General features: G+C 39.5%; 2 protein-coding genes and 1 long non-coding RNA gene across 17 annotated transcripts; 1 reads left to right on the top strand and 2 right to left on the bottom strand.

The window, feature by feature from the left end:
- Positions 1-291: 291 nt before the first annotated feature.
- On the bottom strand, positions 292-2,397 carry LOC138190957 (uncharacterized). Its single transcript, XR_011177113.1, has 2 exons — positions 2,142-2,397; positions 292-1,979 (listed from the first exon to the last, which is right to left on the bottom strand). It is a non-coding gene; the product is annotated as an uncharacterized lncRNA (long non-coding RNA).
- LOC124219612 (monocarboxylate transporter 14) lies at positions 2,364-12,069 on the top strand. Of its 7 annotated transcripts, none has more exons than XM_069135952.1 (13): positions 2,364-3,253; positions 4,548-4,593; positions 5,668-5,821; positions 6,785-6,989; positions 7,862-8,002; positions 8,124-8,312; positions 8,639-8,882; positions 9,956-10,160; positions 10,246-10,422; positions 10,504-10,726; positions 10,841-11,080; positions 11,495-11,620; positions 11,725-12,069. In XM_069135952.1, exons 3-13 carry the CDS (start codon positions 5,678-5,680, stop codon positions 11,874-11,876), a joined length of 2,046 nt encoding a protein of 681 aa, XP_068992053.1. In that variant the 5' UTR covers positions 2,364-3,253; positions 4,548-4,593; positions 5,668-5,677; the 3' UTR covers positions 11,877-12,069. The 7 variants fall into 7 exon arrangements, with proteins under 7 accessions (XP_068992053.1, XP_068992051.1, XP_068992054.1 ...); XM_069135948.1 differs by lacking the exon at positions 2,364-3,253 and adding an exon at positions 3,272-3,728; XM_069135949.1 differs by lacking the exon at positions 2,364-3,253 and adding an exon at positions 3,272-3,876.
- Positions 9,026-24,826, bottom strand: LOC124219609 (xanthine dehydrogenase/oxidase). Of its 9 annotated transcripts, none has more exons than XM_046627396.2 (24): positions 24,664-24,820; positions 24,306-24,355; positions 21,808-21,988; positions 21,507-21,638; positions 21,240-21,399; positions 20,939-21,149; positions 20,644-20,864; positions 20,457-20,559; positions 20,235-20,362; positions 19,965-20,087; positions 19,738-19,905; positions 19,365-19,667; positions 19,140-19,244; positions 18,400-18,613; positions 17,578-17,761; positions 16,138-16,517; positions 15,853-16,046; positions 15,599-15,757; positions 15,335-15,463; positions 14,060-14,190; positions 13,654-13,909; positions 13,455-13,551; positions 12,559-12,669; positions 9,026-11,811 (listed from the first exon to the last, which is right to left on the bottom strand). In XM_046627396.2, the coding sequence occupies exons 1-24, from the start codon at positions 24,687-24,689 to the stop codon at positions 11,807-11,809; spliced, it is 3,771 nt and encodes a 1,256-aa protein (XP_046483352.1). In that variant the 5' UTR covers positions 24,690-24,820; the 3' UTR covers positions 9,026-11,806. The 9 variants fall into 9 exon arrangements, 8 of the variants coding, with proteins under 8 accessions (XP_046483352.1, XP_046483349.1, XP_046483351.1 ...); XM_046627393.1 differs by lacking the exon at positions 9,026-11,811 and adding an exon at positions 11,964-12,376; XM_046627395.1 differs by lacking the exon at positions 9,026-11,811 and adding an exon at positions 11,964-12,376 and having other exon boundaries at positions 19,365-19,646.
- Between the last annotated feature and the right edge of the window lie 1,153 nt (positions 24,827-25,979).

Below are 25,979 nucleotides of genomic sequence, written 5' to 3'. Positions count from 1 at the left end.
TATTTAGGCGTTATGTAATTGTTCAAAATATATTTGATAAATTATGGTTCATTGTAAATTTACAATGCAATAAGTATCTTGTGCGGATGTCGGCATACCATTTCTAAGACAAAACGAGGATCCACCCAGCATTTGCTTCTCTCGGTTTACTATGTACATCCACTTTTGACTATACCTAATCTGAGTCTGGTACATACCTATATACATATACATACATACAGTGTATTGTAGGTCGAGGATATAGGCAACAGCAGACGCAAGAGAAGCTTAGACAATTTTTTTCACCCGGCGTTCCTCGATTTTCTTTCAAGTCAAGACTTGTATCTCTGCATGAAACACATTTTAGTGCCTGCATTGCCACGAAATCTTGTAGAATTGCCCAAATTTTCACTCTTGCTCAGTTAACTAGGATGCAAAGCTTGTTTCTTAATACAGGGTATTTATGTTAAGTCTGCAAACAATTCTAATGTCTGTAGGGGCTGCCCAGGCAAGCATTTTGAGGTAAGACAGTCGTAGTCGGAAATTCATCCTAACGGTTGTGGAGTGCTTTGAAGCAATTGGTACCGCGCGCTCGTTCGTAGTGTAATGAATCAGATGCGATCACTTTCGACCCAACCTTTTATTCAGCCATAAACAACAGTACAAAGTTCTCATGTGAAGTCGTGAAGTCAACAAAACTATAAACTCACTGGAATACCTGAGGCAATGAACAGACATTTCACGAGGTGCCTTCTTTAAGATGGCGGACACTTTGAACACTGATTGTGAAAGATCCGTTTGAACATGTGAAATTTTACATATTCCGTACTACAGAAGCTTGTCTTGTTATTTTTCTCATTGTTTATCGTTTTTCCAAAGCTTATCGTTTTGTTGACTTCACACGAGAACTTTTTATTATCGTTTACGGCTGAATAAAACGTTGGGTCGAAAGTGATCATATTTGATTCATTGCGTACACTACGAACACGCGTGCGGTACCAAATGCTTCAAAGCCCCGCACAGCCGTTAGGATGAGTTTCCGGCCATGGGTGTCTTGCCTCGAAATGTTTGCCTAGGCAGCCCCTATACACCCTAGAAGTATATGCAGATTTAACATGAATACCCTGTATTATGACTCGCATTCAGAGTTTAACTTGACCATCTGTCAAAATGTGTCGGTGTGAGAATTCCCTTCGCATTCATAAAATGTTCAAAATAATGTCAATTTAATAATATGTTGATTCCCGCATTTCTTATTCGTCGACAAAAACACTTCGTGCGTGTTGGAATTCCAATACTTTAATAAATTAGTGTAAAATACATTACTGCGGCTTATCATTTGAAGGACTTATTGTTCGTTGAAATTATATGATTTCTATAGTTGTAAGAAAAAGAAAGAAATAAAAGAAAATTCAAGAATACTATTCAACAATAATTGTAAATTTCTGACATACATAGGTAGTGTAATAATGTATTATAAAATATAATTGTGTATAGCAGAAACACAACTCTACTGTTTGAAATTTAAAATACATACGTATAATTAACATTTTATGCTTGGTAATACGAAGAACATGTGAAAAAAAAATGATATTAGGCCGTTACGTTTGAATCTATGAACTACAGATACATATATAATAAATCAATATATTATAGAAATTTCCGTGAATAGTATTAAATTACAAATTTTATATATAATTATTTTTTCAGTCGAAACAAGCAAGCACAATTATTAGTGGTATATACACACACGCGCGCGCGCGCGCGCACACACACACACGTATATACACAATGGTACAAAGTTGATATGTTTTAGGTAATGCTTATTTGGAATTAAATATGAATTCTTATTACGCATTGTTCTATTCTTTGTACACTGCACAGTACTTGATGTCTGCCCAATAATATTGAATCATGTCTGCAAATGAGGCGTGAATCATTGTTGTGTATAATAATATGTTTATTATAGTGTTTTTCCACTGCCACTGTCCGGTCAGAATCTAATACATTAATTATGAATTGTATTGCACTGAGTTTGCCCCCAATTTACACAATTCATGTAAATTCTAAGTACGCCAGAAGAAGTGGGAGCCGTCAAAGGACATTACTATTTATGATAACTATAGGATACTTGATACTGTTTAAACATGTAACTGACATACCTATATAGGAGCGCATATATCCTATCTTTGCCAGAATTAGCCACCCTGAAAGCGTAGGTGTAGTAGGTACAATAGATGTCATGCAGCATGGGTTATATCACAGACGTATTATGATAACCGACTATATTATGTTGTTAAGTATGTACAGCGATGTACAGTGGATGCCTTCCAGGTTATACTGACAAGCTACGTAGATATATCGAATGATATCGCTCTCCGTTGTCGCGCGTCAATGATTCTGACAGCTTGCTGAAAAGCAATCATAATGTAGGCTTGTAGTGTTCTATATACCTATAGTATAGTATATACTTTTCATTTTGCGTCAGGGTGATATAAAGCAGTTTGTTCTTTTGAATCTGCCCACCGATTGGTCAAAATGGTGTTTATCGCCCAACTCCCCGACGTTCCTCTCTGCGCCATTCAATATCATTCGTATCATGACATGTGACATTGGGTGATTATAGGTACATATAACGAACGGACTTTACCACATTTTTTTAAAGTAAATATTAACATTATCCGTACGGTTTTAAAAGTTTTACTTGTAAACTATAATGAGACGAAAAATTACATCCAAATTAAAATCCTTCGAAGTTTTCACGACTAGGTGTACGGTTGCGTTTCAGGGCATTGATAAGCAACTGTCAACGGGAATTCAAACTATAAATTCACGACTGGTATAATTTATAATACGATATATCTTTGGAACGATCATCAGTAGATAAAGTTGCACGGGAAAGCGTAAGAGAAGATTGAGTCGCGCAAGGATCAATATTTTGCTTTTATGACAAAGAATGTTGACCCATTTAGATGTACGTCTGTAAATTATGCGTTTACCGCATTACACCGCGGGCATTACTGCGGTAAATTTTTGACAATTTCGAATTTCAAATTTCAGTTCGTACTTTCGGTAACAAACCGTGGTGGTCGCAGTATTACTTTCTGTCTTATCGAAAATAGGGAATTAAGTCACCGCGGATCAGCTCCCCGGAGACAGCAGCATAGTAGATACAAACGCTGCACGAGCAGTGAGTGGTAAATGAACCCGCGAGAAGAGAGCACAGCCTTAGTATTTCTCTTATTTCGCAGCCAAACGACGTGCGTGTGAATTGGTGCGTGGAGTTTTTGTGCTACGATCATTTAACACCTACTGCTGATTGCTAATGGTTTTATATCACACTTGTACTCACACACTCACGCGCGCGTGCGTACTTTATACGTGTGTCAAGCCGTTTTAATATTATGTCTATGTATTTTTCTTATTTATGGCCATACGCGTATGTACAAGATTTTCAATTCATGCGACAAATGGAAGATGCGTTTTAATGTAGCGTATCGTCGTCTTTGCTTTATAGCTTTCGGCTAATTTAATAACGTATGTTGAAATTTCTGGTAACAGAGTAAAGTTATATAGTTTGAATCCTGTGAATCTGCAAACTGCATTTTTGAAGGGTGATACGTTTGCCCGTAGTAAAATACGACGCACCTCAGCCTTCTGCATGATATAATACACTACACGATACAACACACACACACGCACGCACTGCATGTATAAAATAGGTGCTTTCTTAGATTTGTATAAATCAGGTACGATATATTTTCAGATATGTATGTATTGTACATTACTCATGCCTCTACTTGCTGATGCGTCTAGGTGTGTCTCTTTAGTGGAATTATTTTAACGGTGATTTAGGGTTAAGAATGCAACTGCCTAGAGCCACACATAGTTGCATAGGTATTCCAATTACGAGTTTCGTATGATCTCTACACGCTGTACGGATAACACCTGGTGTTATGGAATATTGTAATGTCCGATCGAAAATTATGGTAGAATGTGTGCATGATGATATAAATGTGCATTTGTATCATGTTTGATTCCAACATCCTGTAATATATGCTACAGTATCGCAGCGAGTCTTTGTTTCGAATAGAGTGATAAAACGATAACGCAGTATATTGACCATTGATACGGCCATTGTTTATGTTTTCGATATTTGGACGGCATTAATAAAAGATATCATCGCCTTCCTTACTTTTTCTCGTAACCATGTACAGCCCATACGTGCAATATAATGTCACATTCTAACGTATGTTCGCTGACCGGTTCAGCTGCAATTGCTTCGTCCTGGAAATTCTAGCAGTTCGAATTTTTTCATCAGCGTTTACCTTCACGAATTCACTGAAGCGTACAAGTGTCCCCTGATAGCTGCAGTTTGCGGCATTCATTGAATTGTGAAAAAGTTCTGTAGTTTCTGCACTATTATAGGTCATATGGTTGTTGAAGAAAAAACACGTTTCTCTGTACATTAAATTCTTGAAATGCATCGTGATTCAGTCTGCTTTATGAAACCTATATCTCATGCATGTACATGATTTCTTTACACTTCTGTACATTTATCTTCTCAGCCGACAACGATATTACTTCAGCAGTTGAATTATTTGCGAAGTATAGGCGAGTATTTACAAATAGATATACATACACTTGTAATTTAATGAACATTTGTGGTGCGTGCATAACATTCCACGTTGCTGCAACGAGAGAATAGAAATAGACTTTGAATAATAATCTCGATTCGAATTAAATTACGTATTTATATGTTAAGGTCAACTGGGTGAACGTTCAACTTGAAGCTCGGAGGCATCTCTTATCATTTGACCTTTAGACTTTAAATAATGACAACGTGATTTATTCGATCATCTTCAACCGTTGCTTATGTACGGGGCATCCAGGGTCTTAAAGACGATCATATTTCAGGCCAATCACCGTAAAATATTCTTGCAAACTGCTCAAACATGAAGGGGATACCAAAAGAATACAATCAACATTTTTCATTGCATATAAGACACGAGGGGGATATTGAGAAGAGAATAAAATATTCATTGAGCTATATGGTATAATTCCTCGCTGTAACCAGTATGTCAAAATTATTTCACAACAATATGATCACATTATGCATGTAGAATAGTGTGTAAATTTTTATAATATTATACGTATCTGCACCAAACGTAACTGCAGTTTCTGTGCAGAGTAGGTATTATACTTACTTCCAAAAGAGTTGAGATTGGCCAAGGCAGAGCGCTTTGTAAAATCAGCATCCAATAAAGAATTACCTGTGAGAGTCAATCGTCATAGGCTCGGAGGTAATACTTGTTCACGTGTTGAAACCGAGATACCCGCAAGACTGTTGTATAGTATTCCTTCGGGATCGGAGTGGATTCCATCAATCCGGATTTAGTCACCGCAACTAGTATATAGACATAAGATGATCCAATCGTTGATGCGTTCGTTAGCGTATATGAACTGACGGGCAATAGCAACAAATACATTTATACTTGTTGTTAGTGACCCAGGACCGCCTACGCATATTTAGTTGCATCAATCGATTTCTTCCTCGTTGCAGTGCTATAAAATTCTATATCGCAATGTGTTGTAAACCTATAACGTGAAAAATCGGTTCTTTGATATCATAATGTTGATTCACGATCTACACGTTCATTAACCTACACTGTGTGCGATTTAATGCAGATATAATACGATGAAGAAAACTTCCTGCAAAGATCACTCCAGGAATGAGTGCATGGAGGTGGAGGACATTTCTGAAAGTCGGAGTTACGGCCGTCGTCATAGCAAAGGGGGTTGTTCGGAAAGGGAAATGGATGACGATCAAGAAATTTTTCAGGTAAGATTCAAATTATTCGTGACGAAAATAAAGTAAACATTTAAACTTGCCTGATTTCTTGGGTGTGTTTGCGTTGAGGAATGTTGAATTTTACTCGTACAGAAAAAATCGGGTTGATTGAGTATGTTTTTAACCATCTTGGGAGGGCTCGGTCTTGCCAGGTCAGAGTTGGGTGAAACGCATTGCGGTAATAGCAGATAACAGAGTGAGTTTGAAATAAAAAACAGCTGATAGCTTTCAGCAGCATCTCCCTCGATCTCTTGGAGTGAGAATTCGCTCCAATGGCATGAAAAACCACTAAGCGATAGTGGAAACAGCGCAATTCCAAGTCGAGTAAAATTCAGAGTAATTTTATTCACTCCAAGCGTTTGGAGTCCAAAAGTTCACTCTTAAGGAGTGAATATTGATTCTATCATTCGAGTTTGGTTGTTTTCACTTCAAAGAAATTTAAAGAGTATGCTGATCGAGTATATTGCTTCACTGTACTCCGTAACCGAAAAAGTTATTTACGAACATCTTTTTGATGAATGTAACTTTTTTTCTCTGATGTTATGAAAATTCTTACGGCTAGCATAAAAAAGAACACTTCAAGCCAGTGCAATAATGTCTATCTTTTAGCAACGGAAGTTTTGATATCTTATTCACATCGATTGTAAGAACAAAGTTTTTAGGTTTAGAGTGGCAACTTGACTTGGAAACTGTTCGGGTAACATGAAGTTGCTGTGCCGGAAATATGCAGTGCCTTTTTATAAAATATAATATACTAGTTCAATGCTCTGACCAAAGCAGCAGTGGTTTTGAAAAAACTGACACGATGCGAACAGAGTGCAGTTTATTGTTGTCACAAAGGATTTTTATTGTATAGTAGAATACCTGAGAAAACAAGAGCTGTCATTTTGGAAAGTCCTGAGTTATACCAAAGTGGTGTTAACTATTCTCCTGAATCTCATTTTAATTAATCAGGAAGTCGAGGTGCAGATGGTCGTTCCACCGGATGGTGGCTGGGGTTGGGTCATAGTTGCAGCTTCTTTCATGTGTAACTTGGTTGTGGATGGCATCATCTTTAGCTTCGGCGTATTTCTAGTTCACATTTGCGAAGAATTATCCGTTTCAAAGGCACAAGTCGCCCTTGTGGGCTCTCTGCAGAGTGGATTCTACCTGATCACTGGTTAGTTTGTTTCGGAAATTTCCCACCAACGTTGAAAGAGAAATCCGGGCGTATGTATCTCACGGGAAATAATTTTTTCACATACTCAAACGTAAAACCAGGTGGTTTTGGCCACCAGCTGGAAATGAACAAAGGGCGCTATTTCTCCACTGTGGGCAAGTAGTATAATGTGTAACAAGGAGACAAACTCGGTCTTTTCGGACCGAGCCCAAGTTTGTGATATGAGTCGTAAGTCAGCCGAAGACGAATATTTCAAACACGCGAGGTGAAAAAACCGTTACCTCCTTGTTGCACACGATTCTTTATACAACAAGAGTGTGTTACATGTTTTTTCAGAAAACGCGAGATTGGGGTTAGGGTCGCGTAATGTCAAATTTGTTCGCCACAGCGCATGGGCGAAGTACAACAAAGACCACTTTTAACTCCTAGGACTTGAAAGTGGTCGTTACGGTACACCGCGTATGCGCATGCGCAGATTCACTCGACCGTCATAGAAACGGGTACTTTTTGTACGGAAAACACGCATAGAAAAACTCGTAAACCATACTCGCGTTGTGTAAAACTGTTTTTGTCTACTGGCGGAGGAATATTTTGCCACTAGTGGGCAGATCGTCTATTTTGTGTATTTTCAGCAGGAGGCAAAAATCGCCTAATTTTACATTTTTATCGTGAAAAATATCATGTGCAACTCGTGGGCAATGATGATTCTGAGTGCGTGTGATAACCGCACTCGCTGAGAATCTTGCCTTTTGCCAACTCGTTGCACAATATATGTTGCCCGTAAAGCCTAAGATTTGTACAAACTATTTTTAACATCATCAAGCATCGGACAACAGTCGAGTCTGGTGATAAATTTGCATGGTATTTTTCAGGCCCGTTCGTGTCGGCGCTAGCTAACAAGTACGGATTTAGGCTGGTAGCGATGCTTGGCAGTGTCATAAGTTGTTCAGCTCTAATTCTGGCATTCTTCGGCCAGTCGATTGAACTTTTGTGCATCTCATACGGTGTTTTGGGTAATTACGATTTATCCATTTTACTCAGTGTTGCAAAATATCTAGCACCTTGTCTTTTCTTTTAACTTCCCTCTACATATAACATGTCTGATCGACTCTTTACTGATATTATTTTCATCAGGTGGGATAGGAGCTGGTCTCATTTACGTCCCTGCCGTGATATCAGCTGGATTTTATTTTGAACGTTGGCGTGCTTTAGCAACAGGCATAGCAGTTTGCGGATCAGGAATTGGTGCATTTATACTAGCGCCAATCACTAAAATCTTAATTAATCACTACGGTTGGAGAGGAGCATTTCTCATTCAAGCGGGTCTGCTCATCTACTTATTCATATCTCCGTCTGTTATGTATTAATTTTCAATTTACTGGACACACCTACTTTTCTTATCGTGCATACACGTCTGGCCTTACATGTAATACATACAGGGCTATTTATCGGTTGTCGTTATATACAATTGCGACTAACATAGTCGATTTCACCTGAAATTCGTATAAGCAGCTCTCTCTAATTGCTTAAGGGTCAGGCTTCAGCAACCAATAAATGACCCCGTATATACCAGGTATATACCTACGGCACTGGCATATACCGTAGATAAACACATACAGGCATGTTAACATGATGTTGTCACGGTGCAGGAATGCTGCTGAATTGTGCGGTTTTCGGAGCGTTGCTTCGACCCTTGGCACCGTCCTGCGTGAAGGTTTATAAAGCTACTGAGGAGAAGACCGAGATTGAGATGGTGCCATTGTCCAGGAAATCTGGTTCTGCGGGTTGCCTCTACACGACACAGCCATCCGGACGCCGACTCCTTGGTACAAACAACAATACTGAATTTGCGACCGCCGCACAGTTGCTTGGTAGCAGCCCTAATATCGTAAAGTAATGAAATCTCATTTTCCAAACTTTCGCAACTACAGGATATACTACAATTATACCGTATATTTTGAAACACAGACGAGCAGAGATTTAAAAGGGATTAAGCGGATAATTTTCAATCCATCATACCTTTTTTGAATAGAAGAGATATAATATTTTGCAGTACAGATTACACCTGATATGCGTCCTAAATTATTCTCCCACCCAGTCCTACCCACACGGAACACTCTTATTTATCAGAGGCCCATATACATGATCCACAACCCTATGAGTGGTTCATATCCACGGTGGATCTCTAATAGACCTTTGTAGAAATTCCCTATATTTACGGTCAGATTAAAGCCAGTGATGGATATCCACTGGATGTCTATGAATATCCATGCACATAAGTGGATATACTATAGACAGTCACCAGGCGGCGAATGGTCGTTCCCTTCTCTCAATATAAAAGAAACCTCCAAATTATACAAGCTACCAGCAATTCTGACTTTTCTTTTACTTCGAATTCCACCCAATATTTACGTATTCGGCTATCCTTACGTGCCTAGTCTGTGTTGTATAGGTCTTAGACTTTTCGAGTAGATGACATAAAAATAACGTCGACTAAAGGTAATAATTTCTGACCCATTAAATCCATGATATCTCCAATCAAGATCTGGTAGAAGATAGAAAGATGATAGAAAGAACGTCCATTGGAGATCCAAATTTATTCTCCACAAAATTCATGAAATTTCTAATGGAGACCTATTTGAATATCTAGTACAGTTCTATTAGACGTATAACAAGCGGACATTTAGATCTCCAATAAAGCTCTGATGTACATAATTTTGGTATTTAATTAATTGGTTTAAATGGATGTCTAATAGAGGTATTGCATATCCATCACGGATGTCCATGGTACGTCTATTAGAGGTAAAAGTTCCGTGTGGAGATATCTCTTTCCATTATGCACTTTAGCTGATATATGTTAATTAATTCTGCGTAAAATCGACTAATTGTAAGCAAAAATCCCGATGGATGACAGCCATCTATTATGCATATATCTTCAGATTTGTTGCTCATGCATCCTGTTATAGCTGCAGATCATTGCATTCACTTCACAAAGAGAGCCACGGAATGGGAAAGCAAGTGAAATCCAATCACAGTAGTCTCGACAGATTGTCGGAACCCGTACTATATCCAGATGTGAAAATTCTTTCTGATCAAGAATTGAAAACCGTCGAGGAGGAAAACAATTTGCTGAGCGGTGACTTGGAGCGTCTCAATGGGCGTGTACCGACAGTAAATAATTTGACTCTCGGTAGTAGTTGGGATTTGATATACGTTTGTACTCGTGAATCATTTTAAAATATTTTACTGTATCCAGAATGAACGAAGACATACAGTGTGCGTTCGCCGAGACAGATCCAATTCCGACACAAGTCAAAAGTTTTACAAATCAAGACCGGCCACTGCTAGCAAAGACAACATACAGAGACCATTTTATAGGGATGACATATTCTACGGTGGTTCATTGAGGAGGTTGTCTCACTACAAGTCACAGGTAAAAAATAGTACCTGTAACAGTACGGTTCTTTTATCGGTCATTGTTGATAGTTTAACGAAGATATTTCGCTTCAATCAGACGTCTTCGGTTGGATATCACATGTCGGTGACGCGACTCCCAACAGAAGCAGACGTGGACGAGGAGAAGAGTGGAGCTTGCTACTTGTGCCCCGAAGGAGTGCGACGTATATTGGTGACAATGCTGGACTTTAGCCTTCTCAAAAGTCCCTCATTCCTAACTCTGGCCTTCAGTGGCTCTTTAACCATGATGGGATTCTATACGCCTTTCACGTATCTCCCAGGTAACCTACAACCACGGGCCGACTTACTATCTATTTACCTCGTCAATTGCTTTACGGCATAGCTGTTTATAATCGATATTGCACGAAAGGTGGTTCATATTAATTCGATTCCAGACAGAGCTATAATATCCGGTATCGACGAGGGAACAGCCACGTTCCTATTGTCCGTTATTGGTATAACCAACACTATTGGGCGTGTTGTCTGCGGTCTTGTCACGAGCTTACCAAGTGTCAACGCTCTACTCGTAAACAACGTGTTCATCAGTATTGCTGGTATCGCCACAATCGGGTCCGGATTGTCTTTTAGCACGGAGTATCAGTTCATTTATGCAGCCGTCTTCGGCTTCAGTATTTGTGAGTGATACCACATGGTACTGAATAATACTAAGAGCTTCGTTATTCAAGTCTGTTTACTTTCCTACGCTTTATACGAAATGTTGAGGTTGAGCTATCAGTGCAGGTGTGTGATACCGATTAAATTCAGCTCCCGCACAATTCGAGGCCGGTCACACTATGATGATATAATTCTGATAGTCGTCAATTTATATACTTTCACATTTTGTATGCTTCGTCTGGTTGTTGATCCATTGCAGTGAAACCAGCATTGAAACAGACTTGAATAAAAGTCCAATTAAACTCGATGAAAATTTAATATACATATTATACCGATATAATGAATATTGTATTATAAGTATAGATCAGGGCTAGATACATTGATCATTATCAAGGTTTTTCCAGATGTACGATTGATACAATTTACTTTTTTAGCTGTATTTGCCGCACTCAGGACCATCTTGATTGTCGATTTGATAGGGTTGGAGAAATTAACGAATGCCTTCGGGTTGGCGCTATTATTTCAAGGTGTCGCTGCGGCTATTGGTACACCTCTTTCTGGTAAGAGAAAAGTGCCAATATCCAGATTTATAAATGGGCAGTCTTTTCGAAGGTGAGAAGCTGTAGCAAAGATAATTTGTCTACATCTGTATATCGAATTGCAGGTGTCTTCATGAATATTACTGGAAGTTATGACGTTTCGTTTTACATTTCTGGCTCGCTGATGCTCATTTCAGCAGTTATCTGCTACCCTTTGGAAAAAATAAATCGATGGGAGAAACTTAGAGGTAACGAAGAGAGTCTGGAATCACAATAATGGCTGAATGGGAATATCGGCCTGTGTATGAACGCTCAATACGCGGTCCCAGTTGAAAAACGTTAGTGAGTGATAATTTTTACAAAGTATAAATAAGTAAGTTGAGTATATTTTTATACATTACTTGTACAGTTTATATCTACTTGGTAGTCTACATTATTGCGCATAAAAACAAAACAATGAGATAATGTAATTCTGCTGTGTTAACTTTGTCTTTGGGAAAATAATAATGAAACAGATACTAGGCATGATATGTGGATTTATGCTGTTATACTAAATTTAACAGTATAGCTAATTGCTTGTAGATTCACGATTGAGCTTCCTCGGATAAAATACTGAAACCGTGGGTAATGATAATCTGTGCGGTACTGAATGCTTTTGTTTCCTAAGGTTGTATAATCATTGTTCCGTCTTTAATTTAAATTTTAAACGTTAAATAACCATCTGCTCTTTGTTGGTCAAACTGCTTAACAGGATCCGTTCGGTTGTTATCGGAGCAGCTGAACGAAACATAATATGTATATAAATTAGTAACTCTTGAGTGCACGAGATTAGCTGCCAGCGCCAGATCTGGTTGCAGTGGGGGAGGTGCAGAGGAGGGGGGTTACGGGCGACTGACGATGTTTATAGCAGCTACAAATTGTTTAGATAAAGGTACCTACTTATAGATAAAGGTACTTACGTAGATCGTACCACTTCTCAGTATTTCCAGCATCAGCCCTGGCAGCGTTTATGGCGTTACGAATCGCAAACATAATTACGCAGCTCGTACACAATGACGGCTCACCGGTAGCTGTGGATCCAAAATTTGTGGATGTACAATAGCCGCAGGTCAATCACTTAACTTTCATGTCGCGTTTTCGCATATTTTAATAGCTCTTAGGTAAATGATACTAGCTAGTCGAAAGTATGGGTGGAAATGTGAGAGCTTAAAAAATAAACGCTACGCCTGCGACCGCTGATATAATAGATTATTTTACGTCTCCGCCGCATGCCAAGTTCGGTAGTTGGTAGTATATGGATATGTATTAAAGACTGTAATATGGTTTGTGATGCGACCTTTTACAACGGTGTGACAACGTTTCAATCCTTTTCACAAATTGAGATTTATCAGTCCGGTAGGAACTTTCAAAAATGTAATCAAACATTACTGTACACTTTTCATGTAAAACCCTCAAGCTTGAGTCAACCACAAAAGATGATAGCAGCGGGTATGCAAGATTCGGGGATTTCTATTCGAGTTCGCATTTACGGAATAATTGTTCGAGCAGTCTCATTTCGCAAGCAAATGAATCAAAAAACAAAACTAAGTTATAATATTCGCCGTGATTTATAATCAACGTATTTTGATAACATTCTGGCATTCAATTTTTGCACCTGGTTACAGCTACAGCTGGTTATTGGTTTTAGATAGAACAATATAAGATCAAAGATATTAGGTTTGTCAAACCTATAGGAACCCGGTAAACAGGCCGGAAAAAACAGGAATTCTGTTCTAGAACCAATTAGGTATAGAGCTGTATACCATTCTTACGTTTCTTACTTTGTATCACGAATAAGACAAAAATACCACTATACCTTTAGCCCTCAGAACTCCAAGTGGATTCGGAGCATTTCTGCGAAGTGAGATGCGAAAATCAATAGGTATATCCTTGGCTCCGGGTGGTTTATAATTCTGCAAAGCATTGTTACGCCTAGTTTGAACTCCTCGCGCATGAATTCGTAGGGTGAGAACAACATTATGGACCACCCGTATGTATGTAACGAAAAGTTATACCCAAGTTCTATTGTTCGTCAGAACTCCTGTCTCTGGGTCGTATATTAAATCCTCACTGGTCCAATATCCAAGACCCATGATAAAAGCGCCTTCAGCTTGTCCAATATCCACCTCCGGACTCATGCTGATGCCTGCGTCAACCATTAGGTCAACTCTGGTTACGACGTGCTGGCCAGTAAGCAAATCCACTTCTACCTCACCTACAGCGCATCCCCAGATAGCGTAAGGTTTCACGTCATCCTTCGTTGCGGCGAACCTGGTACATTGAAGTACCCTCAGTTCATGTCTTATGTATGTGCAATGTGCATTTATTATTGTATATTTTCGAATAACGAGTGAATGTATTATAGGTCATGATTAATGTTCAACTTGAATATGCAGTCGAACCGTCTAGCGTCTTACTTACATGTACCGTGCACATAAATCAACGTCCTTCTGATGAGCCGCGAACACCAGATCTTTCCACGTTGGTTCCTGCAATTCTGTTTTAATTGGTTCCAACCTCTTGATTAGCTCTTTGCACGCCATCATCGTAGCCTGTCAATGAACATTAGATCATTAAAGGTCCAATTACAGATGTGCTTTAGACACAATGTACACTTGTACAAAGGAAGCATTTAGGAAAATATAGTTATGACAGCGATATATTTCAAAGAATCGTTCAGGGATAGATCGAAAACCACGCATGTATACCTTGCCACGTTTCATGCACCAGATATCCATTATACAGGGTGATTCAATTGAAACGCCGAGAATGGGAGGAGCTTGGTTGATGAATTAAGCCGTAACCCTCAGCCAATCCGGTGTGAGTCAATTGAAACTCCGAGAATGGGAGAAGCTCAGTTGTGTTGATCAAAGTAAGGTTCGAAGTTTACATACAGGTATTCAGTGATAATGAGAAATATAGTCACGATATGACAACAAGAGTTGTGTTAATAATGATGGCTGGTAAATTGTATTAAAGTAAACAGTGTTCAAACTGCTCTCATTCTTTATTGACACATATTATTGTTTCTCATTCACAGTGAGTATCTACATGCAGACTTCGAACCTTACTTCCAAATCAACACAACTAAGCTCCTCCCATTCTCGGAGTTTCAATCGACTCACTCCAGATTGGCTGAGGGGTACGGTCTAATTCATCAACTAAGCGCCTCCCATTCTCGGCGTTTCAATTGACTCACCCTGTATGTCCATTGTCCTTCTCTAGATGGTCAGCCGACCACACACAGCCGGACCTCGATTCTATGGATAACTTGGGATCGGATTCCACAGAATCCAGGTTCCCAGAGAACCAATCCCGGCGTTACCTCAGACCCCTTCCATAGATCCCATCTACCCCCACTCTTGCCATAAGGGAGGAGAGTTGAGGTCCGACTGTACACATATTCGACAGGTCCTACGGAAACAGAACGTATTTTGGCGGACCAGATAGAACAGTCGTATCTCAAAAGATGCTACAGCAAGTGTATACAGAGCTTTATACACAACTTGAAGCATCTTTTGAGATATGTCCGTTCCAGGTTACCCGGCAGAATACGTCCGTACTATCTGGCCCACCAAAATACGTCTATTTCCACAGAAACCATCGATAAAGAGGTATCTGTGGCTCTGTGCGTGTGTGCGCGCGTCTGTGTAAGAGTATGGGTTGTAGGTGTGTTGACAAGACAAAAGTACTGACGTATGCACAGGAATCGCTGGTCCAGCTGCCTCCAGTCACAGTATTATTAGGTGATGTCAGATTGGTGGTTGGCTTTATCGAAATCATCTCCAAATCAATGCCAAGAATATAGGCAGCCGTTTGAGCAACCTAAAGCATACGATACCAAATGAAGATCACTCAAGCACGCACGTGTATACTTAAGTTATACGCCTCGTTTTAAATCGTGCATCGTGCAAATAACATCACTCGTAAAGTTATGCACACTGTCAGTTATCTGCGTACCTTTGTATTGATTCCTTGACCACATTCGATACCCCCGTGAGTAATTGCTACTGTTCCATCACGAGCATAAACAGACACCAGGACATTAAATTGTCCGTAGAATGTGAACGGGTACTTCATAGGTACCATAGCAATACCTTTTTTCTTCCATCGATTCTCCTGCGAAGAGAAAATCGCTCTGCATTATGTACAACTAACCCAAATCTTTCCAAAGTTGAACTTCAATGAGGATAAACTTTCGTTTCTACACGTACACGATTGAAACTCTCCACGGCCTTCCTTCTCATGTTATAGTCGGCAGTTACTTTCAAGTCCTCGATAAGTTCGTTCATAATGCAATTGTCGGCCGGGTTCATGTTTACACTTCGAATATCCATGGGGTCTTTACCAAGCTCCCTAGCAATATGTTCCATTACATTCTCAGCCAGGGCTATACCCTCCGTGGAGGCTACAGAATACGACGCAGTATGTTAGTCATGCGGAAAATACATGCGTGTTTGAACAGTACTCCTGCCAAATTATAATTATATTCTACGCACCCGGCGCTCGGCAGTAGGTGTTTGTAGGTAGGTCGGTTCTGACCTCATATCCCTCGCGGGTCCATGTACTTGTGTCGTAACAGTTACCACAGTGATAAGCTATTACGGGACTTGAAGATTCGTTGAAAATTGCACCGGAATTGGACCAGTGTTTTACGTTCAGATACTGTATCTTCCCGTTAATGTCAACGCCGACCTCGTACTCGTGATACGACGGAGATCGTTTCCCAATCGAGCTCATGTTACTTTCGAGTGTCATCACGAATCTGGCCGGTCGGTTTAATTTGTGGCAAGCCAGGGCACATGCGCAGGCTACCTGGGCTGCACGCGATATCTTAGCCCCGTAGCCACCGCCTAATCGCTTTACGCGTATGTTGATGCTAGGGGTAAGGATTGTTACATTTTTCAAATCCATGCTTTCATACAGATTTGGAATACAAGTGAATCTGTGAATCTACAAGAACCCTTATTCTTTTCTGAACACAAGCGATATGTCAATGAGGAAATGAGTAGAGATTCGAAGTCAACCCCGTTTGGACACCACTCGATTACCTAGATATCAGCATTATCGGTACATCAAAAATTATCGAAAGCTGTATTGGACACGAGATTCAGCTGACGCAGATCGATTCTACACAGCCCGATCGGCTGACACAAGCGGGACTGCGGGCGCGGCCATCCATCTAGCGCCACAGATTGAATAAATATATTTAATATAGTCAATTGAAACCAAAATTGTCAGACCTGGAAAAGTAACGCTGAAATTCCATTTTCAGACTGAATGCGGAAAACGAAAGATTCTTGTCTTAGAAGTTCCGTTTTTGATTCAATATTTGGTGTCTGTTGAAGGTGTGTCCAGAATACCGCTGGTGTCCGATCGGGCTGTGTCGAATAAAACTTGATATCCAATCGGACTGTGTCCAATAAATATCTGTGTCGAATTGGTATGTGTCCACCTTCGATTATGTTTGATGTCCAACAACACAATTGGTGTATAATCGGGTGGCGTTTAAACGGGCCTTTCCCGAGATTCGTGGTATACTAGATCGTAAATGCGTCCCGGGATTGGTGGGCGCGGCTGTCACGTGGTTCGAGGAAGATCCACATGTCGACCATTGAGTTTCCTAACCATGCGGTCATTGTTGCTGCAACAATGTTAAGACAAAGGTCGCCCGGGCTTCAGGTAGCATCGGCTACCTCATTCGCACTCGTGACCAGTATTCGACGAATGACCCTGCATGTATGATCCCATGACCACGTGTTCTAGCGTCAACTTTTGAACAATTTAATCCCATTTGACTTTAAACGGAGGCATTGACGACGCCCCAACGACAGGGATACGTGACGAACACGTGGCCAAGAGGGTGCAACATAAGTATATAATTATGAGAGTTGAATGTAAGATATCCGTGGTACGAAATCTTGCATGCACCAGCTCACCTGTTTTGCGGTACACCCAGGCATGTCGCAATAGCAATTTGATTGAGGTCAATATTTTGTGTCGACGTGTATACGTCTATACCATCTTCGACGGGCAAACAGACACAAGTTTGAGTCTCCATTGTATAGTGATATTGTCCGCCGCAGACGAAATCCCCCTTGATCACGTATTTAGTGTCAGTTCCTGCACACCATAATTAACACAAGCGTATGTATACATAAAACGGTATCACGGTCTTACATACAGGTCTGGCAACTCCTATGCTGGGAGCATACGATCATATGCGTACTTTAGCAACGACAAGTTTCGGTCCTAGTGGGGCCACTAGTTGTCGCTGCGGTTATAATATCGTGATATACATAACCTCAATATTGGTATAAACCGCGTTTGGCGACTAGTGCTGTCCTTGTCTGAACCACCATCTTACATACGAACCCCCGGGCCGTTCTTGCCCGCGCCGGTGAAGATATGAAGATCGCAGCGAACCTAGTGGCGACCAGTGAGCTACCAACGAGTTTCAATAAGCGACTTACCCCGTCCACTGGAGTTTCCAGACCTGTATTGAAGACCGTGGTTTATTTCTTCATTGGGTGCGTTCCGATATTAACTCCCAGTGCTGTCTTTCATCTGTTTTGCGCTTCCAAGTTCATGAGTAGCTCTGCATCTGTTCTAGGGAGTCTTTAACGTTGCCAGGTAGTTTCGGAACGCACCCATTTTGAGACCCGGTTAGTGGTACCGCTTTGTTCGTGTTCAGTCAGTTCACTATCAGTGCTAGTCGGCCGGGTCAGGTGCAATTAGATGGGATTTCCCCACTACTATACCTCTACTTTCAGCTGGTATAACAACCGGAGTAGATATTCGGCTGTCATCTTTCGAGGCAATTGCATCTTCGATGGAGACGATTGCCTTTTTTTCAAATGACCCGGTATAAATTACTTTTACTTTGTTCACGGCTTCGTTAGCAATTGCGTTACTCGATGCAACTATCATCCCAAGCGGTTGACCGGCGTACAGAACTTCCTTATCCGCAAACAACTGGAGTACGTTCAAAGAAAGTGGACGTCAGTAATGCCGTAGTAACAATATTGTAGTTGCATATCTTGTATTGGACGTACATAATTCGTATCGACTAGCTCAGTCAAGTCAAGGTTAAGTTTGATTTTTGGACGAAAGAATTTTCCTCATGGCGAATAGCTTACGGAGGTATTTACAATAAAAAACTTGTGCAAGTTTTTTTCGACAGTAAATATTTCGGTCTCAAAAAATCAGTGATGTAAAATTTATTTTCGCAGAGGCAGAAAGTACCTGCACGGTTTAATTAAAAATTTGCTAGCCTTGAAGTGAAGTCAATATTGTGAATTTGTTAATTAATGTTTGGAAAGTTTCCAAGATCTGATTGTCGTGAAAAAGTGCCAGTAAGTTTTGAAATTGAAATCATACTTGCAGATACTTGAACAATTCGCGTCTTGGGAAATTGTTAGTACGATTTTTGATACAAACTCGCAGCTACTCCATATAGTAAGCAATAGAATAATCTACAAATATATATATGGCAGCTTACGGGTTCATTGAAGGGCAGATAAAATATCTCTGCTTCTTTTGGTATGAATACGTTTTTTCCCGGCACATCCGATACGTCATAAAAGGCAATAACACCTTTCATTTTCTGAAATTACGTATATGCAGATTACCGCTCTGATCTTATGGACGTCGCGCGTGTCACGAGAGGGTAAAAAATACAATAGTCAAGGGCAAGACAATCGAAACACAATAATATCATTCCTACCATAACCTCCGTTGTGTCGACGTGCTCGATGTACCCATTCGCAACGTCAGTCAGTACAAAGGCACAATGTACTTCGTCTGGCATTGTCTTGATGTCGTTAATATAGTGAGCCTCGCCTGATGTTTGGTATATGGCCTCAAGTTTCGGCAGTGGCTTATTCAGGGGCCATATATTTCTATCCGTATCAAAATCCTGCTTGCCCGTTGATAACCCTCGTTCTAAAATCATTCCCCCGCTTCGCAGTCTTGGGTCAACATTGTTCGGGTTTATGCTTAAAACATACTGAAACCCGGGAACGATTATCTGTCATCACGATTGTTTAATACGTCCGCGACTCCTAACAATACAACATAATTGTTCCAGTACAACTTACTTTGTAGAATAAACCTTCAGCCAATATTTTCCGAAATTCAGAAGAATAATCAGGAAGTATGTGATCTGGGTTGAGTTCGTTGTGCAAAACTTGGATCGCCCTCTGGAAGACATCGTTGGTTAACAAGTTTTTACCCTTCAAATATTCTTCTGTTTTGCGCGCGTGAAGCTGTAATTATTTACAACATTTCAGTTGGGGGCTCGTTTGGATGCACCGAAGATACTCACAAAATCATTTCTGATTCCACCGATGATAATGTTTGGCATTTCTAAAACCTTCCCACCTTCGTCAAGTTTGAAAAGAAATCCAGCGTTAACGTGCGCATGCGCGTTCTGCGCTCTAGGCATTATCTGTTCCAAGTTAAAAAGAATTTGATGACGTACGAATCACGTCGAACAATAAGAATAGCTGAGTTTCACAACTGGAGGTATACAATGCATAGTAATTGCATGGCATTTACAGCCGTTAAACAGTAAATAGATTTACAATTAGTATACCTTAAAGGATCTAAATTCGTACTCGCTTTCGAGGGGCGGTAAAATAATGCTGTATATAAGTTTATGTCTCATATCCATTTCAAGAAACTGTATAAGATTCACACTCAGCTTGTCTGTAGGATTTTCAACTGAAAATTATCAATTGTTATCCAAGATTTCTACGTGTAATGCAGTCAACACGATTAATGTAGTGTAACGTCACAAAATTGTCAAAATTCTTACGGATGTGGAGTTGAACACCAACGGTTTCGAGGATCAGAAAAATATCGGATGGGAATTCATGGTGCTGATGTTTTATCATCAAGTTACCAGCCAAAGTGCCTATCTGAAATTTTTCTCCAATTTGCAAATCAAATGCAAACCATTAAACATATACCTCTATCCTCGACAGTAGTATGACATAGCTTACGTTGCGTACGGGGACACTAGCGATCAGATCGATATGATCCGCTAACAGATTCAAATATTTGAATCCCTTGTAGGTTGAATATTTCTTAAAACTCTGCATGGCTTTCGTCAGTGTTAAGTTAGCGCCAAATGCCAAACCGATCTTGGTTAACTCGACCCGGTGCAAATCAGGTATATCATTCACATCGATGTAAAGCTGAGACTTCTTACTCCTGTATACTCCTAAAAATACAAAAACTGCGATTATACTTGTACCTGGGAATAATATTAACGGCAGGTGTTTGCTGTATCATCACCATGAGCTGTATTGCCACCGTGAAGAACGTAGCTTGCGTCAGGATATTTCTCAAAAATCGAAAACAACCCGTCTACGGTAGGAACTTTGTAGAACTCAGCATTGTCAAATATTATGTGCCGAAACCCGATGCCTTTGCTCTTTTGTATCGTTGCGCACGAACCGCTGCAGCTTTGCTCGGTTTTTGAACAAACCTTTATTTCACACAACTCCTACAAACATATTTTCATCCTTCATAAAATTCGGAATTTCAAAGTGACTTGTGGTAATTTTTGTATCTTTGAACTCAAATCGTATTTCACCTCAATGTCTCGAACCTTCTGTGTTAATTCCAAATTAGCGTCTGACGCGAGTGACTTAAAAGCATCTAGAATCGGTCTGTACCCAGTGCACCTACATATGTTACCTCCAAACGAGTTTTCAACATCCTTCATTGTCGGCTGTTTTTTTTCCCGCGACAAGCTAGAACAATTGGAACCGACACATATTGTTCATAAAATGTCCCTCTTGACGGCCACGTTGAACGTAAGCCGATAATATCTGCGTGACAGCGTGTAAATCATCATTACCTGTACATATTCATAACCATCCCAGGTGAGCAATAACCACATTGCGAACCATTAAATTGGGCCAATCTTGCTTGCACCGGGTGGTACCCCGAGCCGCGGTTGCCTACGCCTTCTATCGTCGTAATTTCCCACCTACCATTCAAGAACAAAAAGCTGAAGATATTGGATAATTATACCTTGATCTACACTATGCTGCACATATAATATTCATATGATTATCAAGAACCACATGTACAAAGTTGCAACTATAACGGATAGAATAATAAATATTTTTGGCATTCTAGTATAGTTTTACACTCACCCATGACAGATTAGAATGGGAACCAGACAGGAGTTGACTGCCATTGTATTGCCGCCAATATTCACGGCCACAATGCATACTCCGCACCCACCCTCGAGGCACATAGCTTTAGTGCCCCGGAGGTTTGCATGCTCGCGAAGGTATACGTTCAATGATGTGCCAGATGGTGTACTTTCGTCAACTAAGGGATGCATTATACAGCAGTATTATACACATAATTTTACGTTGTACTTGCAAAAAATGTATTATTTGCTTATGCTTAATTAAGGGGTTACATAGGTTTTAAAGGCCAAAAAAAGTATATCTTCTCTAATTTTTTTTTAATGTAATAAATGACACATTTTAATAAAATATAAAAAAACAATATTTTATAAAATTTTTATTAAAAAATATGAAATTTTGGCCGTTGAGTATTGGTTTTCGAAGATCCCTTAGAAAAAATTATCCGCACAGTGGTCAGGATAAGTCATGATAGCTTCACATGAAATCAAAAACGCAAATACTTTCTGTTAGCACGTGAGTATAACTCATAATTGAACGAAGGATCCTTTTTTCTTTCATCAAAATTTGCTTTGCAAGACAATACATGGTCTAAATTTTTCCCTAAAATCGTACAAGTTCCGTATAAGACTATAACAAAAATTATAATTTCAATTTTTTGTTGAAACCTTCGTTTCATCACAAGCTGTAGGTAGGGCAGGCGGGGTCACTTGATCCGCATTTTGTTCAAATCAGTGTAAGGTGCATTCAAAGAAATAATAACAAAAGAGTTAATTTTAAATCAGTCGTTTATGTATTGGACTACATATTGAGATCAAAAAACTTTAACAAATCCGTTGTTTACTATACTAAATTTACCTTATAATGAAAACAGTCATATGGCTCATAAGACCCCACAGGCCGGGTCTTTTGAACCATCCAACGGGGTCACTAGAGCCATTGGGTTATACTAACTTGTCATATTAAAATATATGAAACATAGAAACAAAAACAAACTTAAATAAATTTCGTATTGAAAAAAAAACACTTAAATAGTTTAGTTACTGTCACAGTTCATGCAAACATAAAATGCACTGACACCAGAAGTGCACTTATCATGAGCCCAATCTCGGCAACTAGTACGTTGTACCCACTCTTCTCCTGGGAGACTGATTGAATAGGACTCAGCGCACACTAGACAAAAATAATCATCCTCTTTGGTGTCTGACGGAAGTTTTGTTTTCTTTACATTTTTTTTCTTCTTCTTATTAAACTTTTTATCATTTTTCTTAACGTGACTAAATATTAGAAGTCATTTGAACATGACTAAACATGGCTCATTCGACCCCAATTGTTGTGTCTCAAATGACCCCTTCCCCGAATTTCATTTAATATGTTAAATAACTAAAAATTTATTGAAAATAATTTATTTATGAAACTTAAAACATTAACAGTAATCATGTTAAAATCACAATATACTTACTTGATGACCGTATGATAATATTCGTAGTTTTTAAACCAAATTTCAGTGGCACGATGTTTTTTTACTTTTAGCACTAAACTTCCAACATCACGTGCTCCTACCCAAAACAAATGCCGGCCGGCGACTAATGCAACAGTGGCGCGGGTCCCTCAACCCCCTGCTTCGTCTTATACCACCCACCCGTAGATATCACACACCGTGTGCATAATACTATAGGTGGAGCACTAGACCCCGCGGCTCAACAGACCCCGCTCTGCCCTACTCATCTACACGGAGAGAAAAATCTGAGAAAAATTACCCTGCTGTTACTAATCGTGATGTAAAAGACGCCTAATGCAGTTTTTATTGATGCATGTTAAAAAAATTATAGGTTTTTATGAAAAAAATTACTACCTCGCTTAGAAACTATGTATTTCGGCAGCACAAAATTTAAAAAGTGAAGACGCATTTTTCTGATTCAGCACGGTAAAAACTGCATTAGGTGTCTTTTACATCACGATTATAACAGCAGGGTAATTTTTCTCAGATTTTTCTCTCCGTTTACTAACAGAAAATATTTGCTTTTTTGATTTCACGCAAAAGCATCATAAGTTATCCTGATCGCCACAAGGTATATTTTTTCTAAGGGGTCTCCGAAAACCAGCTTTCAACAGCTGGGTTTTCAAATTTTTGGATAGAAATTTTATAAAATATTGTTTCAATATTGTTCTTTGATATGCTTAAAGTTGGAATATAATAATTCTTTTAATAAATTTTTAAAAATTAGAGAAAATATATATATATTTTTTTTTTCTTTGCTCTTCAAAACCCATGTAACCGCTTAAATGTTGCGTTCCGTAGAATATCACTTAGTTGCTAATGATAGAATGAACCCCGTGTTCTTTCATAACCGTCTCTACTATTTGTAAAGAATCACCTTGTACAATTATAGCAAGCTTATCATATATAATTTTTACCATACTTCACGTGCAGATAATCGTTTGCGTTAAGACTGTGATTTATTAGATTTGTAGGAACTCCTTTTGTAATTACCAACCTGTATACGGCACGCCATTTATGGTGAAGGCCACTGTATCTTGAAATTCGCTGTAACGGAAGAGAAAATGAAATCCACGTAATTATGCATTCATAACCAGATATTTCATTTTACGAGCTTGGTATTATGCAGTTAAACAACGATTCAAATTAACCACTTAATGTGGTGAAAACACGAAAATATAAAACATCGAAAATATAAAAATCTAGTGGCAATATTTACACTACGGATGAGAGAAGTGATGAGCATTGTTTTTAACAATTCGAAAGCGGGTTTCGACGAAAAAAGTCCTCCAGCACAATGGACCAAATTTCAGTAATAGTTCCGATACCCAGTCGGGCCGGTATATACTTCTCACCTATCACAGCTTGATAGTCCACCCATTTTTGGATCTCGTTGATATGATTGTTACTCGAGAATTAACGAAAAAATGAGAAGACTCGAAGAAACAAGCGCAGGGATACACGTCCTGCTAGCAAACATGACAACCGTATGTATTGCTGCTGGGCGCGTGATGCGCCTAGCATTTATACCCGTGTTGAACGGGCGGTGCGAGCGCTGTATTATAGCATAAAGGATAACTGGCAGTTGCCTAACGTGCTTACAAAGTAGTGGAGGATGCATATGAATCGTGAACTATTATAGGTTCCTGTTTCATATTACGGCGAACCAATTACGGTTAAACAGATACCGCACACACATGCGCGAATCATTAAATTGCCCCTGTAATGTAATAATAGTTCGTAAAAAAGTGGCGACGGGGAATTATATTATGTATTTATGTTACGTGAGTATTTCGTATACTCGCGGATGTGGTATGGCTGAATTTTTCCGGACGTGAGTTATGATCTGTGCCATGCTGTTAGCCGCGGTGTAAGGAAACAAGGTGTGCTCTAAACGGAGATGCGCAGTAGTAATGTCACGTAATCCCCACATGGCATCACGACAAGAATTCCGTTTCTCCCGTAAAAAGTACAACATAACTTCTGTAACCGATTATTTAACATTTCAATATTATTCCCGGCCCCGTCAAATACGGTACGAACGTAAAAATGAACGGCTGTTTTATAGCTTTTAAAAATAGTGCTCAAAATAACGTCATGTAAGCGGCGGGGCTGCGCAAAAACGCAACTAGTTACCTTACACCATGCTGTTAGCAGGCTGAATTTCATCATTTAAATCAGTTAACTGTTCGACTTGGGCGCAGGGTATCCGTTATATAACTATTACACATTACGAGTAACTTTGCTAGTAGGCTGCCATTTTCGCTATACCTGCTCATATCGTCACTTCAAAATTACTTCTTAATACGTCGTTACTCTTCGTGCCTAACTGCAGTAAAAATGTATAAACTTTACTGTAAAACTACAATAGCAGCTGTTTGACAATGCTATAATAATATTGCGCCAATTGCTTACTCTCAAATTTTACAATCATTCCGTTGCATATAAGTCTATGCGGAGAAAATACGGAGACATTTTTCGTTTTCACGGCTGTATCTATTAATCCGTTGCTCGCAGCAACAGTGTATTAAACAATTGATCCTATCTTATTTGGAATGGGGCAATTTTCGACTGCAAAAATTAAAAGCCTTCCTTTTTTTGTGATTCATGAGTTCAAAAACGTTTTTGTCTGAGAATCTCTTCAAACGACTCTTTCTAGGCTAATTGCACC

This window comes from Neodiprion pinetum, chromosome 5 (genome assembly GCF_021155775.2).
Source record: "Neodiprion pinetum isolate iyNeoPine1 chromosome 5, iyNeoPine1.2, whole genome shotgun sequence".
NCBI lineage: Eukaryota > Metazoa > Arthropoda > Insecta > Hymenoptera > Diprionidae > Neodiprion > Neodiprion pinetum.
Note: the sequence above shows the minus strand (reverse complement) of the source record. Positions and strands in the feature narration are given on the sequence as shown.

Coding starts and splice junctions, on each gene's coding strand:
- LOC124219612 (XM_046627422.2), top strand. CDS start 4,505: ATGTACATGATTTCTTTACACTTCTGTACATTTATCTTCTCAGCCGAC. Junction 4,594..5,667: donor GAATTATTTGCGAAGTATAG/GCGAGTATTTAC, acceptor GATTTAATGCAG/ATATAATACGATGAAGAAAA. Junction 11,081..11,494: donor CGTCTTCGGCTTCAGTATTT/GTGAGTGATACC, acceptor TTACTTTTTTAG/CTGTATTTGCCGCACTCAGG.
- LOC124219609 (XM_046627393.1), bottom strand. CDS start 24,689: ATGGGTGGACTATCAAGCTGTGATAG. Junction 15,758..15,852: donor CCGTGGAGAGTTTCAATCGT/GTACGTGTAGAA, acceptor TTCTCTTCGCAG/GAGAATCGATGGAAGAAAAA. Junction 12,670..13,454: donor TGGAGTTCTGAGGGCTAAAG/GTATAGTGGTAT, acceptor TTGGATCCACAG/CTACCGGTGAGCCGTCATTG.